The sequence below is a fragment of the Castor canadensis genome, chromosome 8 (assembly GCF_047511655.1).
Source record: "Castor canadensis chromosome 8, mCasCan1.hap1v2, whole genome shotgun sequence".
Lineage (NCBI taxonomy): Eukaryota > Metazoa > Chordata > Mammalia > Rodentia > Castoridae > Castor > Castor canadensis.
The window spans coordinates 99,973,687-99,998,719 of record NC_133393.1 but is presented as its reverse complement, the minus strand read 5'-3'; the positions used below and the strand labels follow the sequence as shown (position 1 = coordinate 99,998,719).

Sequence of the window (25,033 nt, the reverse complement as noted above, 5' to 3'; positions counted from 1 at the left end):
CTTTAATTTAAAACTAAAAGGTTTCCTGATAATAACTCATTTAACGTTAGTCCCTGAGGTTTCTCTAAATACCTCCAACTCTGAGAACTAGCCTGGTATTTGCACACTTCCTTTTGCCCTTCAACTACATTTGATAGATGGTTCCCAGGACGTAGTGGAGACGGCTGGCTGGAGAGGCTGGAAAATGTAGCTCTGAATTTCCTACAATCTCAGCTCCACTTTCTCCCGTGCGCCAGCCGGGGCTGGAGCCTTGTTATTGTCACGTGGCCGCGGGGTGACTGCAGCCTGGCGGGCCAATGGGCGCGCGCCCGCCATCCCCGCCCCGCCTCGCTGCTGGGCCGCGCGGGGACTTCGCGCACCAAGGCAGGGAGGAGGCGAAAAAGTTGTTTTGCGGGCCAGCTTGCGGGCGCTGCACGGGCTGCCACTCTGCGCAGTTGGCCGTTCTTTTTGCTTGCTCTCCTACTGCTCCGGGGGCATGAAAGGGTTTCGCCGCTGGGAGTAAAAGGAGCTTTCCCCAGGGTGCTCGAGAGAGGAGCACGCGGCCGGGATCGGGGATCGCAGTCCACTCTCTGTTTGAAGTTTGTGCCCAGCCCGAGCGAGCGCCGGTTGCCGAGCGCAGGGCAGAGCGAGAGGCCGCGGGACAGGACGGCGATGCACGCACCGAGGCTCCGTGCGCCGGTGGCGGCGGTGGGGCTGCTGCTGTGCGCGGTCCTGGGGCGCGCCGGCGCGGCCGAGGGCAGTCGGGGCGCCGGCCGCGGACTACTGGGGCAGCCCTCCGGGCTTGCCACGGAGCGCCCCTGCCCTGATTCCTGCCGCTGTCTTGGGGACCTGCTGGACTGCAGTCGCCAGCGATTGGCGCGCCTCCCCGAGCCGCTCCCGGCCTGGGTCGCACGGCTGTAAGTATTCTTCCCGCAGGCAAAGGGGATGGGACCACTCAAGAGTCGAGAGAAAACCCGAGCCAAGCTAAGGCCTGGTGGCTTAGGGCGCGCCGCGCAGCGCCTTCATGGCGGGTCAACTCTTATGGCCCAGGCCATGAGCTACGCTCCGTGGGGGTGGAAAAAGAGCCGGCAGGACCTCAGTTTTCCTTTTGCGTGCTGTGCAGGTGGGTGCCTGGCGCACCCCACCTGGCCGCAGATGGACGAAGGGAGTGGGACACTGTCTGCTGCAGTGGGCGGGCTAGTCTACGTGCTCCTATGAGGCCCAGGCGGGAGAGGTGGCAACCAACAACTTCAGTTTCTAAATGATTCAGGCCCTTGTGCTGTTTTACCAACCAGGGATTGCACGCACGACTTTTATTTGGGAAGCCCCCTCCACGAAGTTCGGTCACTACTTAATCTATCTATGGTGGCTATATCTTTGTTCTCCCTCTGTGCTTAATTTCACTTAGCAGACTGTAAATCTGCCTTCTGGGCCACATGGTAACACGTCCTGATGCCGGTGAGAAGTTGGGTGGTAAGACTGATGAGCGGATAAGGAAAGGAAGGAACTAGGTTTTTCTAGAACCCAAGACATGATTTTTGTACTTGGTTTAGGGGGAGCGCTGAGTGCTGTTATGCAAGTTTTTGGAATTTAGCTGTGAAATTTGAAAACCTGAAATCACTGCCAACTGCGTGGAAGAACAAGGAAGAAAATACAACTTCGTTGGAAATTCTGGTCCTTACCAAATCTTTAGTCTCTCTTAACTAGTTTGTTCAAAATTCTAAGACTGCTGTGGAACATAAACCAAAAAGCAAAAGTTGTAATTTTTTTTTTAAAGTATTGCCCGGTTTAAAAGAAATCAAACAGCACTTCGAGTTGGGCCTAGCAGAATTGCAGTGGAAATTCTTAAATTCTTAAACAATTGTAGTTGACCATCCTAATGTCTTCACAATAATGGTTGAAACTTTTGTCTGGTAGTTTAAGAAGTTGCGCTTCAAATTACTCTCCTAATGTAAATCCTTTTCTTTGTGAATGGTGGAATTGTCAGTCACTGCAACAGCATGTTCTTTGTGTCCATAAACTTCATTCTAATAAAGAAATAGAATAAGAGTATTGGATTGATGTTTAACGGCTGACCGGGGATGTCTTATTTAGTAGCTTTTATTACAAGTGAAGAAGGAGATAAGGGCTTTAACCTAAAGCAGGAAGGCTTTCAATTAGTCGTGGCTAATTCCATTCAATTGCCTCTTCTGGAGGTCATGCTGCTGCATTCATGAAACGTGAATGGCTCTATTGACAACATATGGAACTGAACCTTTGACTGACTGGAGGTGAACACCTATGAATAATAGAGGGATGAGAAAGAAAACTAAGACAGTGCTTCCTGGAGTGTGCTTAGAAATGCTTGGATTATTCTCTAACTTTGTGCAATAGTTTCTCAATGACAAGTGGCCTGTCAGTGTGCAGTATGATTTTGTGAATTTAATGTCTTAAAAAAAAAAAACAACTGTGTTGCCTTTGATTAGAAGTTGACTTGAACCAAAAGGGATTCAATACCTATTTAAACATTGTCTTAAAAGTAGCTGACCTAATTAGGATTTTGTTTTGCAGATAATTTGGTGGCACACTAAAAACAAATTACAGTTTATTTGGTTAGCACAGTCTTTAATTACATTTCCGCCAGCAGTAAATTGTCTCAATACAAGTCCACATTCCTTAAATGTATGTGAAAATAAGTTCCACTTGTATAAATAAGCACTCAGTCTGTTGTCAAAAACCCTGCTGTGATCACTCATTGAATAGCCCTGTCATTCTTGTACTTTTGTGACTTCTAACCATCTCTGTAGGTGTCACCAAACCATGTGGTCTAAATTCTTTATTGTAAATATTTCTTTTGTTTGTGCCTAAAGCTCTAGAGGTCTCTTCTCCACCCTAGAAAGGAGCAAAAAAAAAAAAAAAAAAAAAAACAAAGGTGTATAAAAGTGTCATTTTATTTAGTATATTGGAATAGGAGGTGTAAGAAGCTGTTAAATTTTACTTAGAGAAGCACCTAAATAGATTGAAATTTTCAGAGTTCAGGAAGTTTCTTAACCTTCTTTAGGTAATTAAAATAGTAAGTTTGTCTTTGGTTTAGTTTATGAAATCATTCAGAAAAAACTACAAAAGTATGATGTCTACTACTTGTTTTATTTCTTACATTTTCAGGTTAAAAAAAAAACTATATGTGTGTGTGTCTGTATTTTTCCCAATTCATTCACTTGTAAGTTATTGCCCTAGAAGCCCCATGTGCGAAAAGTTGAATAGTTTGAGCTATAAAATAATAATTCTTTACTCAATTCTTTCAAAAAGTAACCTCTAATACTTTAATGGAAGTTTACAGTCTTGTTCTAGAGTTTGTGCCTACAGTTCTGATCTCAAAGAGCAGTACTTGTTAGAATATGTTACTCAACCAAAAGAAGGAAAAAGTTGTTCTATTGCCAGTGAGAGCTTCAAGTATTATTACATTCTTGCTGAAATTTCAGAATTATTTATCTTATCACATAGAAGTGTTTGAGTTCTCAACAGGGCTTAGTCAAAAGTCTGAAAGGTAGTTTGTGCTGGTGTGACTTTTCTTTAGTGCTGGCCTGTTATAAATCTTCTGGTCTGTACCAGAATTGGGGGTGGGGTGGGTGTAAGACTCCTTATGGTTTTCACAGCTGTTTTTCTATATTTTCCAGACGAAAACTCGAACGTAGCAGGCTGATTTATGAGTCACGTTGGATCAGTGTCTTAAAACAGCTACAGCCTGGCTTTTTGTGTTTTTCAGCTTTCCAGATTTCTGCTGAATTAGCAGCTCTGCAGGCCCCAGTAGGATTGATTAAGGAGTTGTGCTGTATTTGCATTTTAAAATTTGACTTGGAAGTCAGATTTCTAAATGCTAAAAGGAAGAAAATGATAGCTAAAACCAAATGTTGTAAATTATTTTCATGTACATTCATTTGCTTGCTAATAATGCAGGGAGAAAGACTGCTCTCTACCACGCAGAGCAGGAGTTTGCTGTGCAAAGATTTGTCCAGTTGCATTCTATATAAATAGTTAGCGTGTCCCTGCCTCACCACCTTTTTCATTCATTATCCTCACTACAACCAGATTTGTCTTCTTTTAAAAAAGTTTCCTGGGGGAAGATGTTCCCTCATGGAACTCTAAAATCTGAAGAAAATGTCCTCCTTCCTGAATATTTTATGTTCTGGGGTTTAAGAAAACATTGGTATTGTATGTTTGAATCTCTCTTTAATGACCTAGCCATAAAAACAATCTAAGGAAGATTTAGGAAAATGCGACATCCTTTAACTAGAAAGTAATCATTTCTGAAATGTAAACTATATTAAAATTTAAACTTAGGTACATTAAAAGTTTCATGGCTTTAGGTATTTAGCAGTAAAAGTCACCTAAGGGGTGATTTTTTTTTTCTTTTCTCACATATGATGTGGTTTTACTAGTACACAAAACTCAGGGATGGAAGTGTGTTGCAGTAAGTGAAATATTTCAGGTTGCCAGATCTTGCTGCTGGAGGAGACATGAGTGCTCCCCAACTTATTCTCTGGTCTCTCTCTGAAGGCAGTTTCTCATTTTACAGGTCCTTTGTTGGAGGATCTCATCCCATTACTGATGGAAAAAATTTAAGCATTCAATCTCATTTCTCATAGGATTGCTCTTGAAATAATCCTTCCAGTGAAGTAGAGAATGTAATATTCATTATTTTAATTTAAAGGAAAGTCAGCGGAATTAAATGTAAAAGCCAGATTGGTTCCCCTTTGCTTTTAAAGCTGGAAACAATAGGGGAGCAGACTGAGTGTTCTTGAGTTAAGTGGGTCCAAATGAGACCTCTGTGGACTCGGGCGAAACTCCCAGCCGAAGGATTCTTATCCTAGGTTGTTTTTTAAAACATATGTAAGAAGTCTGTGACTGTCTAGGGTGCTAAAGGCACACAGGTTTTGTTTGAATCCTAATGTGAGCTCCTGGACTCACGGTTTCCTTGATGAACTCCAGATGGACTTGAGCCTGACTGTGAGGGAAGGTGTCTGGTTCCAGCCAGCATGGTAAGCATGCACAGCAGTGGTTGTAATTGCAGGATTTTTATAGTTTAAAGACTGTGCCAGCTTTTTTTTTTTTTTTTCATGTTATAACTCTACCAGAACAAATCTACTCATGTCTGTTACTGTCTGGTAGGTCTTTAGGCAAACAGATTTTGAATAAAACCTTTGCAGATTTTTTTTTTTAATAGAGAAATCCAGGTTTACTCTCAAAACAAAAACCCAACACTGAAAGAAATTCTGATTTCTAATTGCTCACTAAGTGAGCTTCTTTGGATGTGATTTCTCTATTTTTCTCTGTTGTTTAAATTTTTGTCCTGGGAACTCATACTTATGCATGTAATCCAGGCTGTTTTTCAGTCACCTTTGATTATTTTTAACTCTTCATTTTAAACATTGAAAGAATTACTTCAGTAAAGATTATTTTACCTCTCTCAGAAGGAGCTTTCGGTTGTAGTGTTCATTAGTCTGGTTTCCAGTAGCTGTTCAGTCATTTCATTTGAAGACACATACAGGGAACATCACCAGATACAGTTGTCACATTTTGTTCCGGATTTTCAGTCTGAGTGCCAAGATAATTTCTTAACCTTGGGTTTTGTGTATGTAGAAGTTCATAGTTGTTTTTAGTAGTATTGATGACCTATGGGAATTGTTACAAAGTTAGACTGAGCCTTTCAGTAAAAAGTGCATTTTTTTAGTGACTAAAATCTGTTCACAGGTGCCTATGTAATCTGTTTACCATTGTTAGGTGGTTGATGTGATCTAAATCATATGTTAAATTGCCAGATATTGAGGAATTTATGAAAACAGAGAGTTTAGGTTGTATACCCTTTTGAGAGTACACACACACACACACACACACACACACACACACACTACTTAAATAATCTGATACCTTAACCCAGAGAGAGACAAATATGCATGAAAAGCAAATTCTGTTTTCTCTGACTGCAAAGAGGGACATTGGTGCTTAATTTTGTGATATTAAAAATGTTTCTACAGAGACTCATTTCAGCAACCTCCCCAATTAGCCACTTTTCATAGGCCATGATGTCATCCTATCAAGTTGGGAGGGGGAGATGGGAGGGTAAAGCACAACCTAGCAGTTCACAAAAGATCTGTTCACCTTGTGCCAAAAAACATCTCTTAAAATGTTTGTGGGCTTAAAGTATTTGAATCTGCCAGCCTCTTAAACTAATTTTGTCCTCAAAGTTTGTAGTTTTGAGCTTGGAATTTTGGTTGCCATCTAGTTTGTAGACAGAACAGATCAATTATTTCTGTGGCTCTCACTAGTGTTGATAGAGATATTTCATAAGCCCATTCTATCTTGTATTATTAGTGATTTTTTACAAATTACTTAGAATTTTATTTTTGATTTCTTACAGGGACCTAAGTCACAACAGATTATCTTTCATTAAGGCCAGTTCCATGAGCCACCTTCAAAGCCTTCGAGAAGTGTGAGTCCTAGTTATTTTCTGCTTGAGCCTTGTGCAAAATGTATTATTCCTTACACTGTTTCACTGTATGAGTATTTGGATTATAATAAGTTATTTAAAAACTTTTAACTTGGGAGATGTATTTAAATAATTTATAAGGTTTTAATGACTGTGAATTACAGATCACTTAATTAGCCTTTTTTTTTTTTGCCCTTTTTTTTTGACACTTACAGGAAACTGAACAACAATGAATTGGAGACCATTCCAAATCTGGGACCAGTCTCAGCAAATATTATCCTTCTTTCCTTGTAAGTAAATGTTAGCAGAATTTCATATGTGGTAGGTGTTCCATCTGGACTAGCATAAAGGTCTTATCAGCAAAATTTGAATACTTGCTTTGAATTAGTAAACATGTTTTCTAGCTTATACTGTCATTCTTAAATTTCAAATATATATATGTATATATATGCATATACACACACATAATGGCCTTTTTTTTTTTTTTTTTTACTTGGGGATGGAACCTAGCACTATATACATACTAGGCAAGCGCTCTTCCACTGAGCTATGTTCCCAGCCTTCAAGTATCCTTACAACAACACCCTTTATAATTTGCTGTCATTGCTGAACTTGTCTCCAAGATTCAAAGAAGCCATTTCAGCCTATAGAGACTCGTTATATTATTTACCTCAGCTATTTCTCAATGGTTGGCATGGGATCTGCGGAATGTGAGTTACATAGTTCCTAGTGGGGAATGATCAGACTTACTGTTGGAGGATAAATGGGAATTGATAATCAACCATTGAGGTATCCTCTTTTAAACATGGCGTGCGCCTGCAGTGAAAATCAGGGTTTGGAAATCTCAACTCAAAATATCAACATATGCAGTTAGAATTAAATCCATAATTGAAGTCAGAAATATCCTCTCATGTTATTTTGTAAATATGATTTTTGAAATCATATTAAATGTCTGTATTTTTTAGGGCAGTAACAAATTTGTATTCATTTATTGATAATAGATTTTTGGATAATTTTGACTTTCCAGCATTTAAAGGCAGAATTTAGAATACTACTGGTATAATTTTTCTAAAATTAAGCAGTTTTACCTTCTTGTTCTTAAATAATTAAACAGTATATTTAAGACACGGATGTGAAAAACATGTTTCTCTTTTAAACAATTTAAGAAGAAACCACTGTTTCTTGCTGCTGTTAAAGGTGTTGGAAAGGTTGAAATTATACAGTAAATTTCAGGAAAACTGTTCAATTAATTAAAGTGATCACTACCCAATTGCTTACACCTGGTGATTTTCAGAGGTTTGTTTTTACGAAGGGCCCAGGTCAGCCAGGTCATGGTGCAGCCGCAGTGTCTGCTCTCTCCTGTTTGAATAAGAACTAAGTGACATTTGATACTGATGTGGTTTTTCCAGAGATCAGAAACAGAAAGGAATGAAAGAAAAAGCAGTTGGTATATGACAAATAAACACTGAATTTAAAAAATATTTTACATTAGCAAAAGTACCCATTTTCTTTGTCTTTTACTATTGCCTAAAATACAGTCTTAGTGGAATGGTTTTGGTGTCTTCCAACATCTGTAGCTGTTCTTGTTTGGCTGAGGGAGTCTTTTGAAATCCAACTTTGCCCTTCTGTCCTTGTACCATGTTTTGGCAGATTCTGTTGTGCTCAAGAACCTTGAGTGTCATGGACAAAGTGATGGCTGAGGGGCCTGCAGTGCCATTTTGTAGTCTGGATGAGGTGGGGTAAACAGTCTGTACTTTGGCGTGACACGTGGCATAGAGTCAAGAACATAAGAACCTGTGGGGAAGTTAGGAAATTCCATTGGAAATAAATAACAATGATTTTTATACTGTAAAGCTGTAACTTACAAATAGAAAGTTAGAATGACTAGACACCTTAATGTAAAGACCTTTAAAGTTTGGACTTGGTTTTAGTGAGTGCTGTGTGTCAAGTCAGCTTCAGTAATCTCACTTTCTTTCTCCTTCATCTGTTGCAGTACATCTGACCCTGCTCATCTCATGTAATGATACATCCAATTATTGCCTCAATTACATAGACTCTGTGGAGAGGGATTTGTGTGATGAGCCTGCTCGTGCAGTATGAGGAATGACAAATTGTTTTCATGCCTATGAAAAGTCTTGAAAAATTTACCTGTCTAGTTGTTTGCTTCTACAATCATTTTGTTTGCTCCTGCAGCCTCTTTTGGGTATTGCAATATGCAATCATTGTTTCCAAAGTACTTACAGTTTCTGTGTTGTATGAAATGGAACATTTTCTTTTATATAGAACCATATATAAATAATCAGAGCTAAGTATCAGTGCTTAAATACATTTCTAAAATTTCAAAAGGAGCCTATTAAGCCACATGACATGACTAGAATTAGAAACTTGCTATAGTACTACAATTAAATCTCATATTTTCAGAATAGTTTCCAGGACCCATTTGCTCTCTGTTACCAAGTTTTTTATTTGTTTGTTTGTTTTACAGTTTGTAAAGGTTATTGATACAAGTTGAATAATCTGAAAACTTGCATTAAGGAAAAAGAAAATTAGTTTGAGTCTTTTTGGTGGTACTGGGGTTTGGACTCAGAGCCTTGTGCTTGCTAGTTAGACCCTACAACTTGAGTTGCAGCCGCCAGCCCTTTTTGCTTTAGTTATTTTTCAGATAGGGTCTGGAAAAGACCCTTGCTCAGAGCTAGTCTGATCCTCCTAACCTTGATCCTCCTAACCATGCCTTCCTCGTGACTGGGATTAGAGATGTGAACACCCTGCCATGCCCAACTTACTTATTACATACTTATTTATTACATTTATTACAACCTAGACTAACTTTTTGTCTAGGTTGGCCTCAAACCATGATCTTCCTGATCTATGTCTCCTGAGTAGCTGTGACTACAGATGTGAGGCACCTCTCTTGGCAGTAGTTGGAGTCTTAAGCATAATATTTAATATCTGGGCTTCCTACTGTTATCACTCTATGCCTAGGGGACTCTCCCAGCTGGAGGGGCTGGATGCAAGGAAGACCACACCTGGTAAAATCTTCCCCTTTCAGAGCTATAGGACCCAGGGACTATCTTTGGGTTAAATGGCACCCCATGTCCAGAGATGAATTCATTTAGGGACTGGCTCTGAAGTCTGTGAAAGAAAATGCCAGGGACCTGGGATGCTGTTTACATACTCATTGAATGTCCTTATTAACAAAGCTCATTTCTGACATTTTAAATGATCTTTTAGAATACAAAACACCTGAACAGAAGCTCAGAAGTGATTGGTGTGCTAGGGGCAGGGCCAGGCTTGTGTGTGTGTATGTGTGTGTGTGTGTGTGTGTGTGTGTATCTTTTTCATTTTTCTCTCACAGTTTTGTAGCTGGGGCAGGATGGTATTTTTGGGGAAAAGAAATGGAATATATTTAGGATGAGCATTTCATGTACTAAAGTTCTTGACCTGGCATAAGAGTTGAGTTTTACCAGTGTGCTCATTTTGGCTGTGTGTGATGCAGCCTGGCCTGCCCAAACATTGGGCGCTTTTGAAAGCTGTGAGCCAGGTTAGGGAAGTTTGAGTTCATGACTTATGCAACATTATTATTGAACAAAAGAGGCCTTGTTGATTATTAAATGAAGCTGCTTGGGTCTTATTCTTGATGCTCATGATTTATGCAGTGTTCCCCAACTTCAGATACTTGCCTGGTGTCCTGGGGTTGAAAAGTGTTTTGGTCAGTGGCTGTCAGAGATGCACCTGGAGTTCTTGCTGAAGATGGGGATTCTCTGACCCCATCTCTAGAGATTCTCAGTTAGTGGGTTTGGGTGGAGCCCAGGAGTATCCATTTCAACACATCTACTCTGCAGTTTTGGACCAGCTAATTCATAAACCTTTGAAATTACCGGTAGGGTCAGTACCATAATTAAATAAGTGTTTTCTCCTTATTTCTTTAAGATAGAGCATTTCTCTCAAGTCCATCGTGTTCTTTATAGCTTCTCATTTTTCCACAGACTTTATTGTCATCCTTCCCAGGTTGTAATAAATAATGATTATCATTGGTGTTAGCACTCCAAAATATGTGTTCTACCAGTGGAAGAGAGAACAGAGCGAGATGATCAGATCTGGTAGTTAAAAATGTCACTTTGGCTTTAGTATAGATAATAGCCTGGATATGGCAGGAGGGTGGCTAGAGGAGAGACCCTTTAGAAGTCCAGAAGTGGTGGCAGCTCCATTCTACAGTGCAGTCATCAGCTCTACAGTGATAGAGAACCGTGATTAAAAGCAAAGCTTAAGCCTGAGGATGTAGCTCAGTGGTTGGTGCTTACCTAGCATGCACAAGGCCCTTGGTTTGATTCTCAGCATGGGTGGTAGAAGGGGATGGGAGCAAAGATCAAGTTTAGGTGGCCTTGAGATTAATTACTGGCTCCACCCTCTGTTAAGTTTGTAACCATGAGCCAGTTGCTAGGTTTGGTTTCCATGGGCGAGTTACTGTCTGTATTTCCTCAGTTTTAAAGTGAGAATAACAGTAGTGCCTGTCTCACAGGGTCACTGTGAGGATTTGAAGAGAGAGCATAAGGAAAGCCTTCTGGCACACATAAACCGAGCGCTCAGTGAATGGGAGTGTGATGGTTATGATAATGACGGTGATGATTCATTCAACGAATATTTATTGAATATCTGTTATGTGCCAGGCTCTGTATTAAGTAAAAATCAGTAGTGAAAAAGTAGACAAACTCCCTTGTATTGTGAAACTTCTCTTCTAATGAGAGGAGAGGTAAAAACAGATAAGTGATTCCAGTTTATGATAAAGGCTGTGATTAGAGCACCCTGGCAGTAGTCCTTTAATGGTGGTGGCAAAGGTGAACACGGACTGGATTCCACTATGTACTGACTATAGTTCTAAGATCAGGGAATAGCAGTTGGAGAAATACATGAAAATTCCAGCCCTCTAGAACTGACCTTCCCATTAAAGGAGGAAGACAACAATGAATAAGAGATGTCTTCAGAAGGGAGTGAGGGCTGAAAAGAAGGAAGGAAGGAAGTATGAGGAACGCATGTGGTCAAAGAGGGGGATGCCAGGAGGGGCTCATTGGGAAGGTAGAACTTGAATCATACCTGATGGTGTGTGTCTGGGGTTAGGGGTCATCTCCTGTATGCCTGCCTGGTCCAAGCCCACCTTGCCTTGTATATCCAACTGTTACATTCATGAAATAATCTCGTTTGTGCTTTTCTCCTCTACTATATTTGGGGACTCTGTGGCTAACTCATTTTTCCTCCAGCACTTAATGTAGGTATATAGTGTATAGTTGCTGCTTAATTAATGTATGAATTAAGGAATATTTATGGGAAATCATAAGCACTTAGCATAATTCAGACCAATCTCACACACTAGTCTTAACTAGTGCCTAAATATTTACCGTGGAGATAGTGTTCAACAATGCATGCTTGGTAAAATAATAATAATAAATTATAATAGTAATAATATTTATTCAAGGAATAAAGGAAAGAACAAGAGAAGGGATTGAAGTAACTCCAGGATTTGAGTTACTCTAGCTAGTGAGAACCTGCTCTGGAGTACATAAGAAGGTGAAAAATCAAAGCCCCCTTTCTCATTTGCCTTTGTAAATGTTAATGTCCCAGCTCACCAAGGTGACTTTGGTAAAATACAGATTTTTCACAGTGCTGGTTCCTTCACACTTGTGAACTACTTCATCAAGTCCAGAATTAAGACAAACACGTATACCTCCCCCACAGAACTGAGCTGATCCCACTCTGAAGGAAACTGGTGCTGTTGGATTCATGGAATGATTAAAGGCAGGAGAATGTCTGCACAGGGTCCTTGGTTATGTTGTAAGGACCTGCAAGGAAGTATTGATGATAGATGGCTTCTCCGTCTCCTGGTCTTGGAATCTAACTTGTTAGAGATGCAATTCTGTCACATTATATATCTTTTATATCAGAGATGTTTTAGGGATACAGGAAAATATGACATTCATGCCCTTTCCTCAGGGATCACAAGTCATTTACATACTACAGAGATCACTCTGGGGAGTAGGGAGTATTAGCAGTGTGTCTAGTGGGAACTGCAGTTTTTGTAGAATTCTTAGAAGGAAAATGATTGTGTTAGACTTTCTTGTTACTTTGACAAAATACCTAAGAAAACAACTTAAGGGAGTAAAGATATAGTTTGGCTCATGGTTTCAGAGATTTCAGTCCATCATTGTGGAGAGGACATGACAGAGCAGATCCTCTAACATCATGGTGGCCAGGAAGCAGCGAGAGAGCACGCCTGCGCTGGAGTCCTTCTCCTTTGTCCTCTTTCATTCTGTCTGGGCCCCAGCGGATAGGATGGTGCTACCCACATTCAGGACTGGTCTCCCCACCTTAGTTCACCCAGAGGTGTTCTTTAGTAATCTCCTAGGAACTTCTTAGTCTAGTCAAATTGACAATCAAAATTAACCCTCACTGATTTTTTTTTTCTTTTTTTCAGTTTTGAAACTCTCACAAGTGCAAGAAGTGTAGTCTCTAGTGGCATTTGTCACATCTCATTCCAGGATAGGACTCTTGTCTTATTGTGCTGTCTGTCTCCCCAGCAGCCCACTACAATCCCAGGCACATAGAAGATTTTCATGGCGAACTCAGGGAATGAGAGAAACTGTGGGCCCTTGTACAACAGGAGAGAGACCTGAGCTGGGAATTAGGCACACAGGTTTTTGTCTTGTCTCACACTAATGGCCTGTCTGACCTTAGGCAGACTTAATTAACTCCTCTTTGTTTATCTGTACAAACAGTCTGTGATGTCTGCCCATCTATCTCCCAGGGTTCCGGCAGAGGATCAAATGGTATCCTCAACATGAAAGGGCTCTGAGGAGTGTGAGCAGCCGCAGCTGCTGCAGTTGCAGTGTGGTGGGCTTGGCGGGGGAGCGAAGGCTCGAGGCAGTGGGCCAAAGTGGAATCTTCAGCAGGAGCATCACAGGAGGGATGCGGGGTTCAAAAACTATCCCAGCAGCAAGAGATGAGGGAGGGAGAAGGCACTTTGTATTTGGGGTGAGTTAGCAGAAAAACTTCTGCTTTCTTCAAATGGTTAAAAAAAAAAAAAAAAAAGGTGAACCTGCAAGTATAATGAGTAACTGAGCAAATGTGGAGCCTGAAGGCTTGTGTACTTATTAGATGAATTTTGAACCCAACAATGCCTGTATGAGCCTATCATGTTCTAAGTGCTAGAGAGCAATTAAAGGAGGACTTGACCTCTGCTCTCCAACAGCTCTGAATAGTGGGGAAGACAAATGTAGACCAAGTGAGGTGATGCCCAGGATAGTGACAATGTCCCCGGGCTATGCAGCACTTAAGAGTGTGAGAGAGAGCTGGAGAAGAAAGGAGACTGGCCTAGTTGGTAGGATCAGCTTGTGAAGCCTCTGCCATACTTAGGTGGCTTGTAGTTTGAGGGAGTCATTGAAAATTTTGTTGTTGTTGTTTATTTGTTTGGTTTTAAGCAGGGGAACGAATGACACAGTATGGAATCTACTTTTCTCGTATTTTTTTCCTAGCTAGTCACGAAACAGTGTTCACTTTAAAAAATCAAATGAAATAACATGGCTTTGAGAATTAACAATTATGACTTGCCAAGCACTGGTCATCCATAGATCCCTGGAATTGTTTGATACTCTGAGCCCTGTGATATGTTAGGGTCACATCTCTTTTTTTTCCACAAAGGGAAATTGGCCATAGCTTGGGAGTGGTATGAGCACCGGCTGCTAGGTGATAAATATGGTGGACTTGAAGGATTAACAAGAAATCAGGGCTAATACAGACCATCTCTAGTGTACAGTGGCTCAGCTTACATTTTTGCAATATTTTGAATTTATGGTGGCTCATGTATACCCCTAATGTGATACTCTTTTTCACTTTTAACACAGTATAACACATTACCTGAGACAGTCAACATTTGGTTATAAAATCAGCTTACTGTTAGATGATTTTGCCCATCTGTAGGCTAATGTGAGTGTCGTGAGCACATTTAAGGTAGGTTAGGCTAAGCTATGATGTTCAGTAGGTTAGGTGTATTATTAAATGCATTTTTAACTTACAGTATTTTCAACTTATGATGTGTTTGCTAGGATGTAATCCAACCTTTAGTCAAGGAGACTCTATATTCTGTTATTTATATACTGAGCCCAATACATACATTACTTCATGAATTATCAAGCACAAAGAGGGAATTTCACCCACAAGCATGCATTTCTCACTACAGTCCAGAAATCAGACTGTTTAAGAAATCATCTTTGGGCTGGGCACTTGTGGCTCACACCTATAGTCCTAGCTACTCACAAGACAAAGGTGTGGAGAATTGTGGTCAAGGCCTGCGGTGGTTGTGCACCTGTCATCCCAGTGACCATAAGAAGCTTAAAATAGGAGGGTTTCAGTCCAGACTAGCCCAGGCAAAAAGCAAGACTCTGTCTCAAGAATATCCAGAGTCAAAAGGACTTGAGGTGTGGTTCAAGCCATAGAGCACCTGCCTACCAAGCATGAAACTCTAAGTTCAAATCCCAGTACTGCAAAAAACAAAAAGCAACAGTTTTGGAGACACTGATTTAAGAAACTGTTGCTTTGTTGTTTAACACTGAGTTTGCATAAATAATTCATCAAACTCAACTCATAACTTTCAAAACAATATTGAACCTAAATAGGTTCATAACTCAGAGATTGCCACACTTAGAGAAGGCAAGCATTATAACATTTTTAAGCAATGATGTACCTGAGAAATTTTCTAACAAGATGTTAAACCCTAAATATTTTTAAACCAAAATAATTTGTAAATAAACATTTGAAAAGAGGTCACTAGTTTGTCTTATTAAGGAACTTGGGGATTAGCCTTAAAATTAAAACTTAAGTTTCTAATAGAAATCAAGAGCTTAGTTTTAATTTAGTGTTCATAAGGCATATCCCATTCTCACCCATATCTTTATGTATCAGAGCCCATGGAATTTGACCACATTAGCTTCAAAACTCATCCCAAAGTGCATGCTGTGCTGGTGCAGATGCTTGACTACTTCCTTTTGCATGTGGGAATTTTGCATTAGAGGGCTACAACCTAAGCAAGACACTGTTGCGCATAATGGAAATAAAACATGAAGTGCAAACCTTACAAAGTATATGCATAAACATCTTAATATGATAAGTAGCATTCCTTTATTGGGTTTTATTGTGTTTGCATATGACTTGCACATAAAGTGTTGACTGTCCTCAGAGCTATATTTGTGATACTGTAAGTTTATATTTCATCATAAACTGATCCATCTCCTTAGTAGGTTCTTGAATTCTCTATTTAGAATGACTGAATTTGAACATAAATCCATGATCATGGGGGGGAGTGAATATGTTTGAAGTACTTCATATGCATATATGAAAGTAGAATAGTGAGACCCATTAAAATTGTTTAAAAAGGGGCAAGGAGAATAAGAAAGAGTGATAGAGTGGGTGGATTTGATTGAACTACATCATATGCATGTATGTAAATATCACAATGAAACACCTTTGTACAATTAATATACACTAATGAAAAAGGAGAAAAAAATGTGATCATTAATGGCTCTTTAGAGTCTTCAGTGGTTCCTCTTGGCTCTTGGGTGAAGAGCAAAGTCCTTCTCAAGACATATTATGCTCTGTATCCTCTTTTCCCATTGCACCTTCTGTGGAATCATTCCTCAGTTCCAGGGATAGGCAGGCTGTTCCTCCCCCAGGTTTCTTTGCTTTTCCCTTGTCTAGAATGTTCACTGTGCCTGCCCTTTGCTCTTTCTAAATCAGACTTTAGGTTTCACTTTTATATTTGTTGTAATAATCTATTTTATTATCATGTAAGTAATCACATTTTCCAATCATATACTTGTGATTCTTTGATGTCTACTTCGCACACTAATATGAAACTTCACAAAAACTGAGATCAGGTCAGTTTTTGTCTGTCTTATGACCCAGGCATAGAGTGTAGTGCCTGGTAGATACTAAGTATGTGTTTCTTGGGTGGATAAATGATTGAATGGATGGCTTAGTCCAAATTAATATACACAGTTATCTTTTCTGCTTCTATCTCTCCATATACAAAAACTTGTTTTCATTCATAAAACTTGTTTTTTCCAAGGTGACAGCAATTTCAGATACGATGGTAAGTCACTGGGCAAGTTTTTCCAGTGGTGTTTCTTGAAACCCATAAAATTAACCCCCACTCCATGGAACTTGACCTTCCAATATAGCTTGCCACAAAAATCTCCTGCATTATCAATATTTATTCTGAACCTGCATTATTTTTTTATTCCCTCTATGAACTTGGTAGTAGCCATTTTGACTGTTGCTTTGAAATATGAGGTAAAGCTTCTACTAAGAACCTTCATGCCAAATGAAGCTTGTTCTGCCAAGACAGACATAACAAAGTTGCATCCAGGAGCTTTTTGTAATTGGGGTGGCAAGATTCAACATGTCTTTCTATTCTGGTTTAGTTACTTTTCCTTCTTCTCTTCCTTATTTTAGTTTCTTTGCTATCTTCCACAGGCCAAGAAGTTCAGGGTTGTAGTTTGGTAGAGACCAAAATAGTGGAGTGGAGTTCTAGCCAATAGCATTTCTTTATTCTTTGGCTGAAAGTTGCTTGAGTACAAAATTTAAAACATGAAAGAAAAGGCAATTATAAATATAAACACCTCTTTTCTAGTACTTAATATCACCTGCATGATTGTCTCCCTTCTTCTTTGTATAGCTTTAGCCAGCAGAGAGATCAATGTGTAGGAGAGGAGGTCGAAGGCTAAATGTAATATTGAGGTAATGCTCATGCTGCAAATAACGTAGGTATAGGATAAACATGGCATGTGTTAGTGGTCCATCAGTTTTACGATACATGAGCCATTTAAGATGTTTTTGTAATAAACAAATCATTTTGGAATAAAGTCAAAATGAATTTTTTTTTTTTTTTGAAAAAGTAAGATGTTTTTTGAATTTGGTCATTGATTGTTGGTGTGATCCCACAAAAAGTATTGGCCTAGAATAGAGGGGAGTCTTCTTCAAAGCTCAATGGATGTTTACAAATGCAGAGAATTGTCCATCAATTGTGTTAATCTCTATTTTTCTTATTCACCATGTCCATGTAAGTGTCAAAGAAAGTGTAAAAGAAACTAGAAATAGTTTGCTAAGTTATGTAACTGTAGAAACCCATTTTTGTTAGTTTTGAACGTCTATGTGCAATCCTAGTAACTTGCAATTGGAAGGCACATTTATCTGAACTCCCTCCTCTTAGGCATTTCCAGGGACAAAAACTCGTTCTTGGCCAGGTGCTTTTTCATAGTGACTAACTCCATGTACTAATTGCTAGATTTTTTTATGTTTATATGTTAAGCTGAGCAGTTCCCTTCCTCAGCTTCTACCTGTTGTCCCTACTCTTTGTGGTGGGAAGAACTACTTCCTTCTACTTTCAGCCTCATAGTACATATATGTCTTAAAATATCAGATTTTCTCAAAACTATCTGTTCCTTTGTCTCAAATTCCCATACCCTTCCTTGCATGACATGGGGTTTTGACCCATCACATCCAATAGCACTTTCTGCCGTGATAAGAATTCCTAAAACTCAATGCCCATTTATGAATAAAGATAAGGAATGTGAGCTCGCCTACATATATGATCATCACCTGCACATTCTCCATGTCTTACTCACAAAGACAAGTTAAATCCTTGAGTAAACTCAAGATATTTGATGTCTGTGCTATTCCATTGTTTCATAAACCGTATCAGAATATAAAATGAGTAATTTCACCTGATGTGTTCATACAGAGCTAATCCTCTGTGTAATGGCTGTTTATTAATTTGGGGTTCAGAATAATGAGGCAGTGATTTCTGGTTCTACTATCATCTCAAGTGAAAATTCTTTATATGGGGTAATAAAATCCATTATACACATCTAAGTTGAATGACTTGTCAGTAAGAAACAAGCAACAGTAATATCTTTGAGGGAGGTTTGCTAAGAACCTTTCCTTTTAAAGAAAGGGAAGGTGTTTTGTTTTGTTTTTTAAGAAAAATGGTGTTATTGATTGATTGAATTGCTACTAAAGACTTCCTGAGCACATTCCTTTCATTCTGGTTCTTCCTAACACCCTAGAAATGAAAGTAAAGGAATGTTTTAAAAGTGAATAACAACAGGAACAAAGGGAAAATAGAGAACAAAAAGAAGATACAGCCAGAAGAATTTTGCAAGCAAATGGATAAATCATACCTGACATAGGGAGAAAGTGAAGTTGACTGCAAAAAGTACAAGCTTTTTTTTTCCCCTACAGATCCTAAGAATGGCTCACGAATTCAAAACCTATAATGGCTGGGGTTCAATGTAGGACTGAAAACAGGTAATTAGTTAAAACTCTTGTCATAAGAAATAATATGACTTCCACATTCCTACTTTCAAACTCAAACCCAATGACTGCCCTTCTCCTGACACAGAAGATTGGAGTATACTTTCAGGAGAACTTGAACAGAAAGTCCCTGGAATTTAGGGTGGGATTAAGAACACCATCTTTTGGAATCAGGAGAATTGAGTCACATCTGAATTCTGAAGGTGATATCCCCTCCTCTCAGCTTATATACCGAATAGCCTTCTCAGACAATAACAGCATTCTTCTTCCCCCTAATTGGACCCTAAAGGTTTGGGAGGGAGACCCACAGAAACTGACAGGTAGCCATCCCACCAGGAAGCACGTCCTCTCCCAGTCACCCATGTAGACTCGCCATTCAACAAGCCCATAGATGTGCAAAGCTCAGTGAGCTTTTTTATTTGTTTTTGGTTTGGAGAGACAGGGAATTATAATGTACCCCAGGCTCGTCTAGAACTTATGATCCTTCTGACTCAGCTTCCCAGGTGCTGGGATTATAAGTGTGCACCACATGCCTGGCTCTGCAGTGAGCTTTTAAACTTTCTTTTCCTAATTAAATGTAAGTGCATATCCCATCATTCAGAAGACTTCTGAAGAGGTTTCTAATGATAAATTCAATCTGAAATGAAGGGGAAAATGGACAGTAGAAGGAAGAGGGAATGTCACAACCACTCTGATCTCTGGAGAAAAAAGAGAAGATGCTAAATCCACAAAACCAGAAAAGCATAAGAAAAAGGAATATTCAGCAAGCAAATTGCAAGTAGAAGTTGAAAATGCTATGACAGACTATTTAACAATGTAATTAGAGTATTGGTTGAAAGTTGAAGAATTCTCTCAGAAAGAAGAAGAAAAAGAAAAAGGACAAGGGACAGAAACTAGAAGAGGAAAAAGTGGGACGATGTGAAGATGGACCAGAAAGCCTAATGCCTCCCTTTAGTGGAATCCCACAGGAAGACAGTGATTGTGAGGCTCAACAACCTGGGCTTCAAGAAATCCCTCCTCTAATTCTAATGGTGTTGAAGTTTGAGCAATACTGGGGTAAAGAACTAGAATAATTCCTGATTCTTCAAACTATATCCATGAGTACTGTGAAAGAGTAAAACTATACCTTCCCAATCTAAAAGGAAAATATTTTCTAATCTAAACACCCAAACTGTTGATCTCCTAAAGAGATTTCCAAACTTTGGAAAGCTACTGGAAGACACGGCCCAGGAAAAGGAGAGAATAAACCAAGAAAGATGAGGCCTAGACGTCCAGGCAACGAATGGGACACCAACCCAAGGAAGAGGTGAAATATCCCCAAGGAGAGTAAAGTGTAGCAGAAACTGCTATTTTTACATGATACCGTTATGTCAAACCTCTGTGGCAAATCCTGTCAAATGCAGTGTTTGTCACTAAATCTAGAATCCCAACTCTTTAGGACTGAAAAAGAACATTCTATTCCATTTCTCTCCGTTTATGCTAGGTTCACAATGCTATGGTTCACAAAGCTCAAGATGTGGCACTAGGAATATAATATAATCCTGTCTAGGAAACTTAAATGTGAATTATTGTATCAAAGCGAGCTGGCCTTTCGCATGTCAATTCATGTAGGAACCACAGTTTTATGTTCACTTTTCTGGATGGCCACTGTTTGGGACATACTGTTTTCTGATATACATATGTACCTTGAACCACAGTTCTTTATGGGCCAGTCTAAAGCTGCTTTTGAGTTTCTGGAGTAGTCAGGATTGTTCACTTCAGGATCTTGAATCCATTCATCGAATCCTGAGTTCTGGGAAACCAAAGATGAATTAATTAAAGGTTCTCCTCACTCACAAGGAAGTCACAGACTATAATGGGAAGACTCAAACTCACAGCTTTAACCATAGCAGTGGTCAGCCACATGAAAATGCCTATGGAAGGCCTCTGCCTCAAAAGAAGAGAAAAATTAAAAGTTTATTAAATCACAGCAGAGCTCATTTTTATTGTACATGAATTATTTCAGCTTAAAATAACTTTTTAGTATCTTCTTTATCATCCTGTTGTCTTCCAAGATTTCCTTTTAAGTTTCTGTTTACTTAGAGGACTAAGTAGAATTTACACTTGGGGATCAAAGAAGGGTTGTTTTGTATGTGGTATGAATGGGCTTTGACCCACATTTCTCTCTCTCTCTCTTTTTTTTTTTTCATTCAGCATGTGTTATAACTGGCACGTGAATAAGGCTCTGATTATTGTAGGACTTCTGTATTAAAGTACTGTGCTGTGGCCATCTTTATCCTGTTTGTAATCCAAAAGATAATTATATTTTATGTTGACCTAGCTTTTAGCTGGAAGAGCTGAGTCTTTGCTGTTGACACCATGGCTCAATTGCTGCTTAGTATCATGAGTTCTTCATCAAGAATCTCTCTCCTGCTGAAGTTTTCACAGTTGGCTTTATTCTTTGATGCTCCAGTACTAGTGAGCCAGTCTAAACATGTGTGCTCTTTTAATGAAACTTCCTAATTATCTTTTTAGAAAAGAGATGAGCAGAGACAGTTTATTTTTATCTTTATGCAAGAGGTTCTTTATTTGCCAAATCTGTCTGTTAAAAGAAGCCTTGTATTATGGGGTGTTAGTTATTCCAGCCAAAGTAGTTTTCAAGGAGGGTCAGGAAACTTGTTTTTTGTGGAGGAGGGCATTGTTGGAAATAAGTAACCTTTAATGTGTTTGTACAAAGTAGTGTTTTCTTTACTAATGTGTGATTTCCTTATAAAGGGTGCTCAGCTGGTTGCTTGTATAGAAATCAGTATTTCCTAGGAGCTAGGTCAGACCATACCCGTCAATATATTTAATATGCTTGCATGGTGATTGTTTGTATGGAATGAACACTGATACAGCAATTGTTCCTTGAAATAACTGAATGGGACTTAAGGGATGTGATTAGACAATTGCATTCTAAGAAGAAAGGGCATTGCAAACATATAAACCTGATTTCAAATTAAATTTCAGTGCACATACCTCTCTAAAAGGAAAATGCCTCATGCACATAGCTTCCCTAAATTGCTAAGATTGACCAGCCTTACACATCACAACCAGAAGGCTGTGAGCTACCTGTTATCTTATGCAACACATAGTAGACAGTTGAAACTATTGACAGATGTTTCTTATTCATCAAAAAGCACGGGCCCAATTTGTTCATGATTTTCAGTGTGAAAAAAATCCTGATATTTTGATTCCTCAGTAACAGAATATTCCATTCTGTGGTTCTCTTTTCTGATGTTGGAAGTAAACTAGCACCATTTATATCCAGAGTATTTGAGTGCTTTTGAGATACTTAGGATTTCTGGAGATCACAGCACCCAAACAGTAAAAACAGTCATCATCATATTAAGTGATCATATCACTAACCTCATCAGTTACATTTTGCTCTTATTAATTTAGTCCAGGCTTACATTCCAAGCAGATTTTCAGAGTATCAGAACAAATGAGCACATTTCTAATATGTGAGAACAACACAATCATTTTCGTCGTGGTTACAGACACATTAAAATGTCAGTAGCATCTCATACCTGAGTAAAAAGGGACCCTAGCATGCCCCTAGAAGGCCTCCTGTATTTGAAATATGAAACACAAATGTAACAAACAGAGAGGATGGGAACTTGGGTAGAGCTAAACTTAGCTGCATGTTTACAGAGCTGGAAACCTGGGCCTGTGTGCAGGGGTGGAGTAAAGCTCAGCCTGTGCTCTGGAAGCCTGAGGAAAAAAGGTACACAGCATACGATCTTCTGCCCTGAATTCTGCATTGAATTAGGAGCCTTCCACATAGCAATCAATCTCTTCTTTCCTTCACCCATTTCTTTTCCTACCCACTGCTGCCAGAGCAGCCAATGTGTAACACATGTAATGTTAACAGCCTACCATGTGAAATCCCTTGATCCCCACCTACAGTTGATCCTGAAGTAAAAGCCAGTGCTTAAAATGGTTTCCTACCACTTGATGTCTTCTCTTTTCAGCCACCACACTCTTCATGTTTTTCTGTTCTCTATCCATGATCTCTACACTCCAGCCAACAAGGCATTATTTCATTTCCTCAAGGGGAAGAAGCCTTGCTTTAACTCTCACTTGCCTGAGACCTAATGTCTTTGTTTCGGCTTGGAGCAGTCAGTGCTGGCCTCTTCTCTCCTTTGCCATTTTGCTGACTTCCCTACACTTCCCACTGCTCTCACATTCCTTTGCCCCTTTCCTTCCTCCTCACAGCACTTGCCATACTGTTGACCACTCCCATTTGCCTGCTGTTCTCTCTTCTAGACTTCAGCCCAAGTAAGGTCAAGGGCATCTCCATGTTGTTCATGGTTAGATCTCCCTCTAGCACTCAGAGTAAACATCACCCAATGAAAATGGTAAGCCATGTTTACATCTGCGTTATAAAGATATTTGGCAACATTGGCTGAAAGATGAAATTAACAACAAAATGAAGCCATTATTGTTGGACTTAAGAAGCCAAGGCTGAAATACCTGTGGCCACTTAGAAGCCTGAAGAAATCAACCATTCACATTCCCCACCAACCATGCCCCAGGTCTGTTTATCCCACAAGGGTCTAATTATCGTCACCTCAGCAATGATTTGACCATGGAACTCCCTGTACTATCAACAAACGTAGAACCAAAATATTCCTGGTCTCTAAGAGGGATTTGCATGAGACCTAAACACCTTCCAATGTTTACAGGACCATATTGTTTTTTGAACAACCAGAAAGATAGCATTTCCACATAACTTAAGTAATGGAAATAGGTATTCATTCAAACAGCTTTTCTTTTGTTCAAGTGTTGCACATTTCCCGCCAAAAATATTAGCTAGCTGCTATGTTTTTAAATGTGTTGACCAATTTTGGCATTTATCAATATTTGGGAAGAAAACGAAAGCTGTAGCTGAATTGAGTCTTTGTCTTCTAGAAGTTGCCATTGTGACACAGTTGATGAAATGCATTCATTTTGAGAATGTCAGATGATAAAAGAAATTTTTAAATATAATTTGTTAATGTAGTTGCCTTTTTTTAACCCCCTCTGATAATAGAAAGCAGGTTTGTTTTTGTTTTTTTATTTTAAACTAGTACATATCAGGTGGTTATTTGCCTGTTAGTCTAAGAACTAATAAGAAACTGGCATTTGGATTTAATTTGGTTCCATTAAGACAGATTTAAATTTTTGTGATACAGGGGCTATTATACTGGCAGTTGTAAGGGATTTTTGTGCTGGGTTGCAGAGCTGACAAAGACCACACTGTGCATGCTCCATCTATAACTGAGCACTTTCACACTGCAATTTAGGAGGTGTGCAGTTCAGGAAATTGCTGGCTTTGGCTGGAGCATGCTTTTACTGCAAGGAAAATTTTATTCGTCACTCAAGTAATTGGCAGTTTTAATACCTTGTTCATAATTACCTTATAAACAAACAAATATATAAACTGAAGATTGTATGGTCTGTTATCTAACTTGTAGCCTTATTTGACCAATGTGATAGACACGTGTGGGTCTCTTTCCCCCCTTCCCCAAAACTATTCTGCTCCATTTATTGCATAAATCTAAACCTGAATGTTTACTTTTTGTTGTTAAATGCTGTGTAAGTATAACCATACCCCAGACAGCCTATGGCCAAACCAGGTACAGAGTTTGAAGGGGTAGGTGGTAGGACAGGGAAGGACCTGGAAAGTGGGGCTGTTAGACACTTCAGCGTTTCTCTACCGTTCATGGGAAGACATCCTGGTAATGCAAACATTGGGTTATGTATTTCAGAGAAAAATTTTGCCCCCCAAAGTGTGGTTTTGTTTAACCCACAAACCCTGACCCTAAGGCCCTGTGGCTTGACTCTTGGACTGAAGCCATCTCCGGGACCTAGAAATTGACTAATTGTCTCACTTGCATTACTCTGTACCTCACAACTAGATCAAGGAGTTTGTGTACTGGCAAATCCAGATGTGGGAAATGGTCAAATCAGAGGTCATGGCTGACTTGACTCTAAACAAAGTCTGTACGACTTTACAGGAATCTGAAGGGCTTGTGCATAAGACTGCTGGTCCTTTTTTTTTTTTTAAACTTTATTGTTATCACCATGTGTGGCTCTTAAGATGTACATTGTCTGTGCTTGTGCTACCTTGTGTAGGATTACTTCTAAAAGTTAGATTCTCTGACTTGGAATTTATTGAAATTTAAAAACAGAAAAAAAAAAATCCCCCTACAGTCTGTAAAAGTGATG

General features: G+C 39.4%; 1 protein-coding gene across 2 annotated transcripts in view; it reads left to right on the top strand.

Moving 5' to 3' along the window:
• Positions 1–335: 335 nt before the first annotated feature.
• The window catches only part of Lrig3 (leucine rich repeats and immunoglobulin like domains 3), a 62,197-nt gene continuing 37,499 nt past the window's right edge, over positions 336–25,033 (top strand). Inside the window, exons 1-3 of one of the 2 annotated variants that reach the window (XM_020151987.2) lie at positions 336–896; positions 6,377–6,448; positions 6,661–6,735. In XM_020151987.2, the coding sequence (XP_020007576.1) occupies positions 652–896; positions 6,377–6,448; positions 6,661–6,735 (392 nt within the window). In that variant the 5' untranslated portion in view covers positions 336–651. The remainder of the gene's footprint in view (positions 897–6,376; positions 6,449–6,660; positions 6,736–25,033) is intronic. The other variant, XM_074083784.1, reaches the window with a different exon arrangement.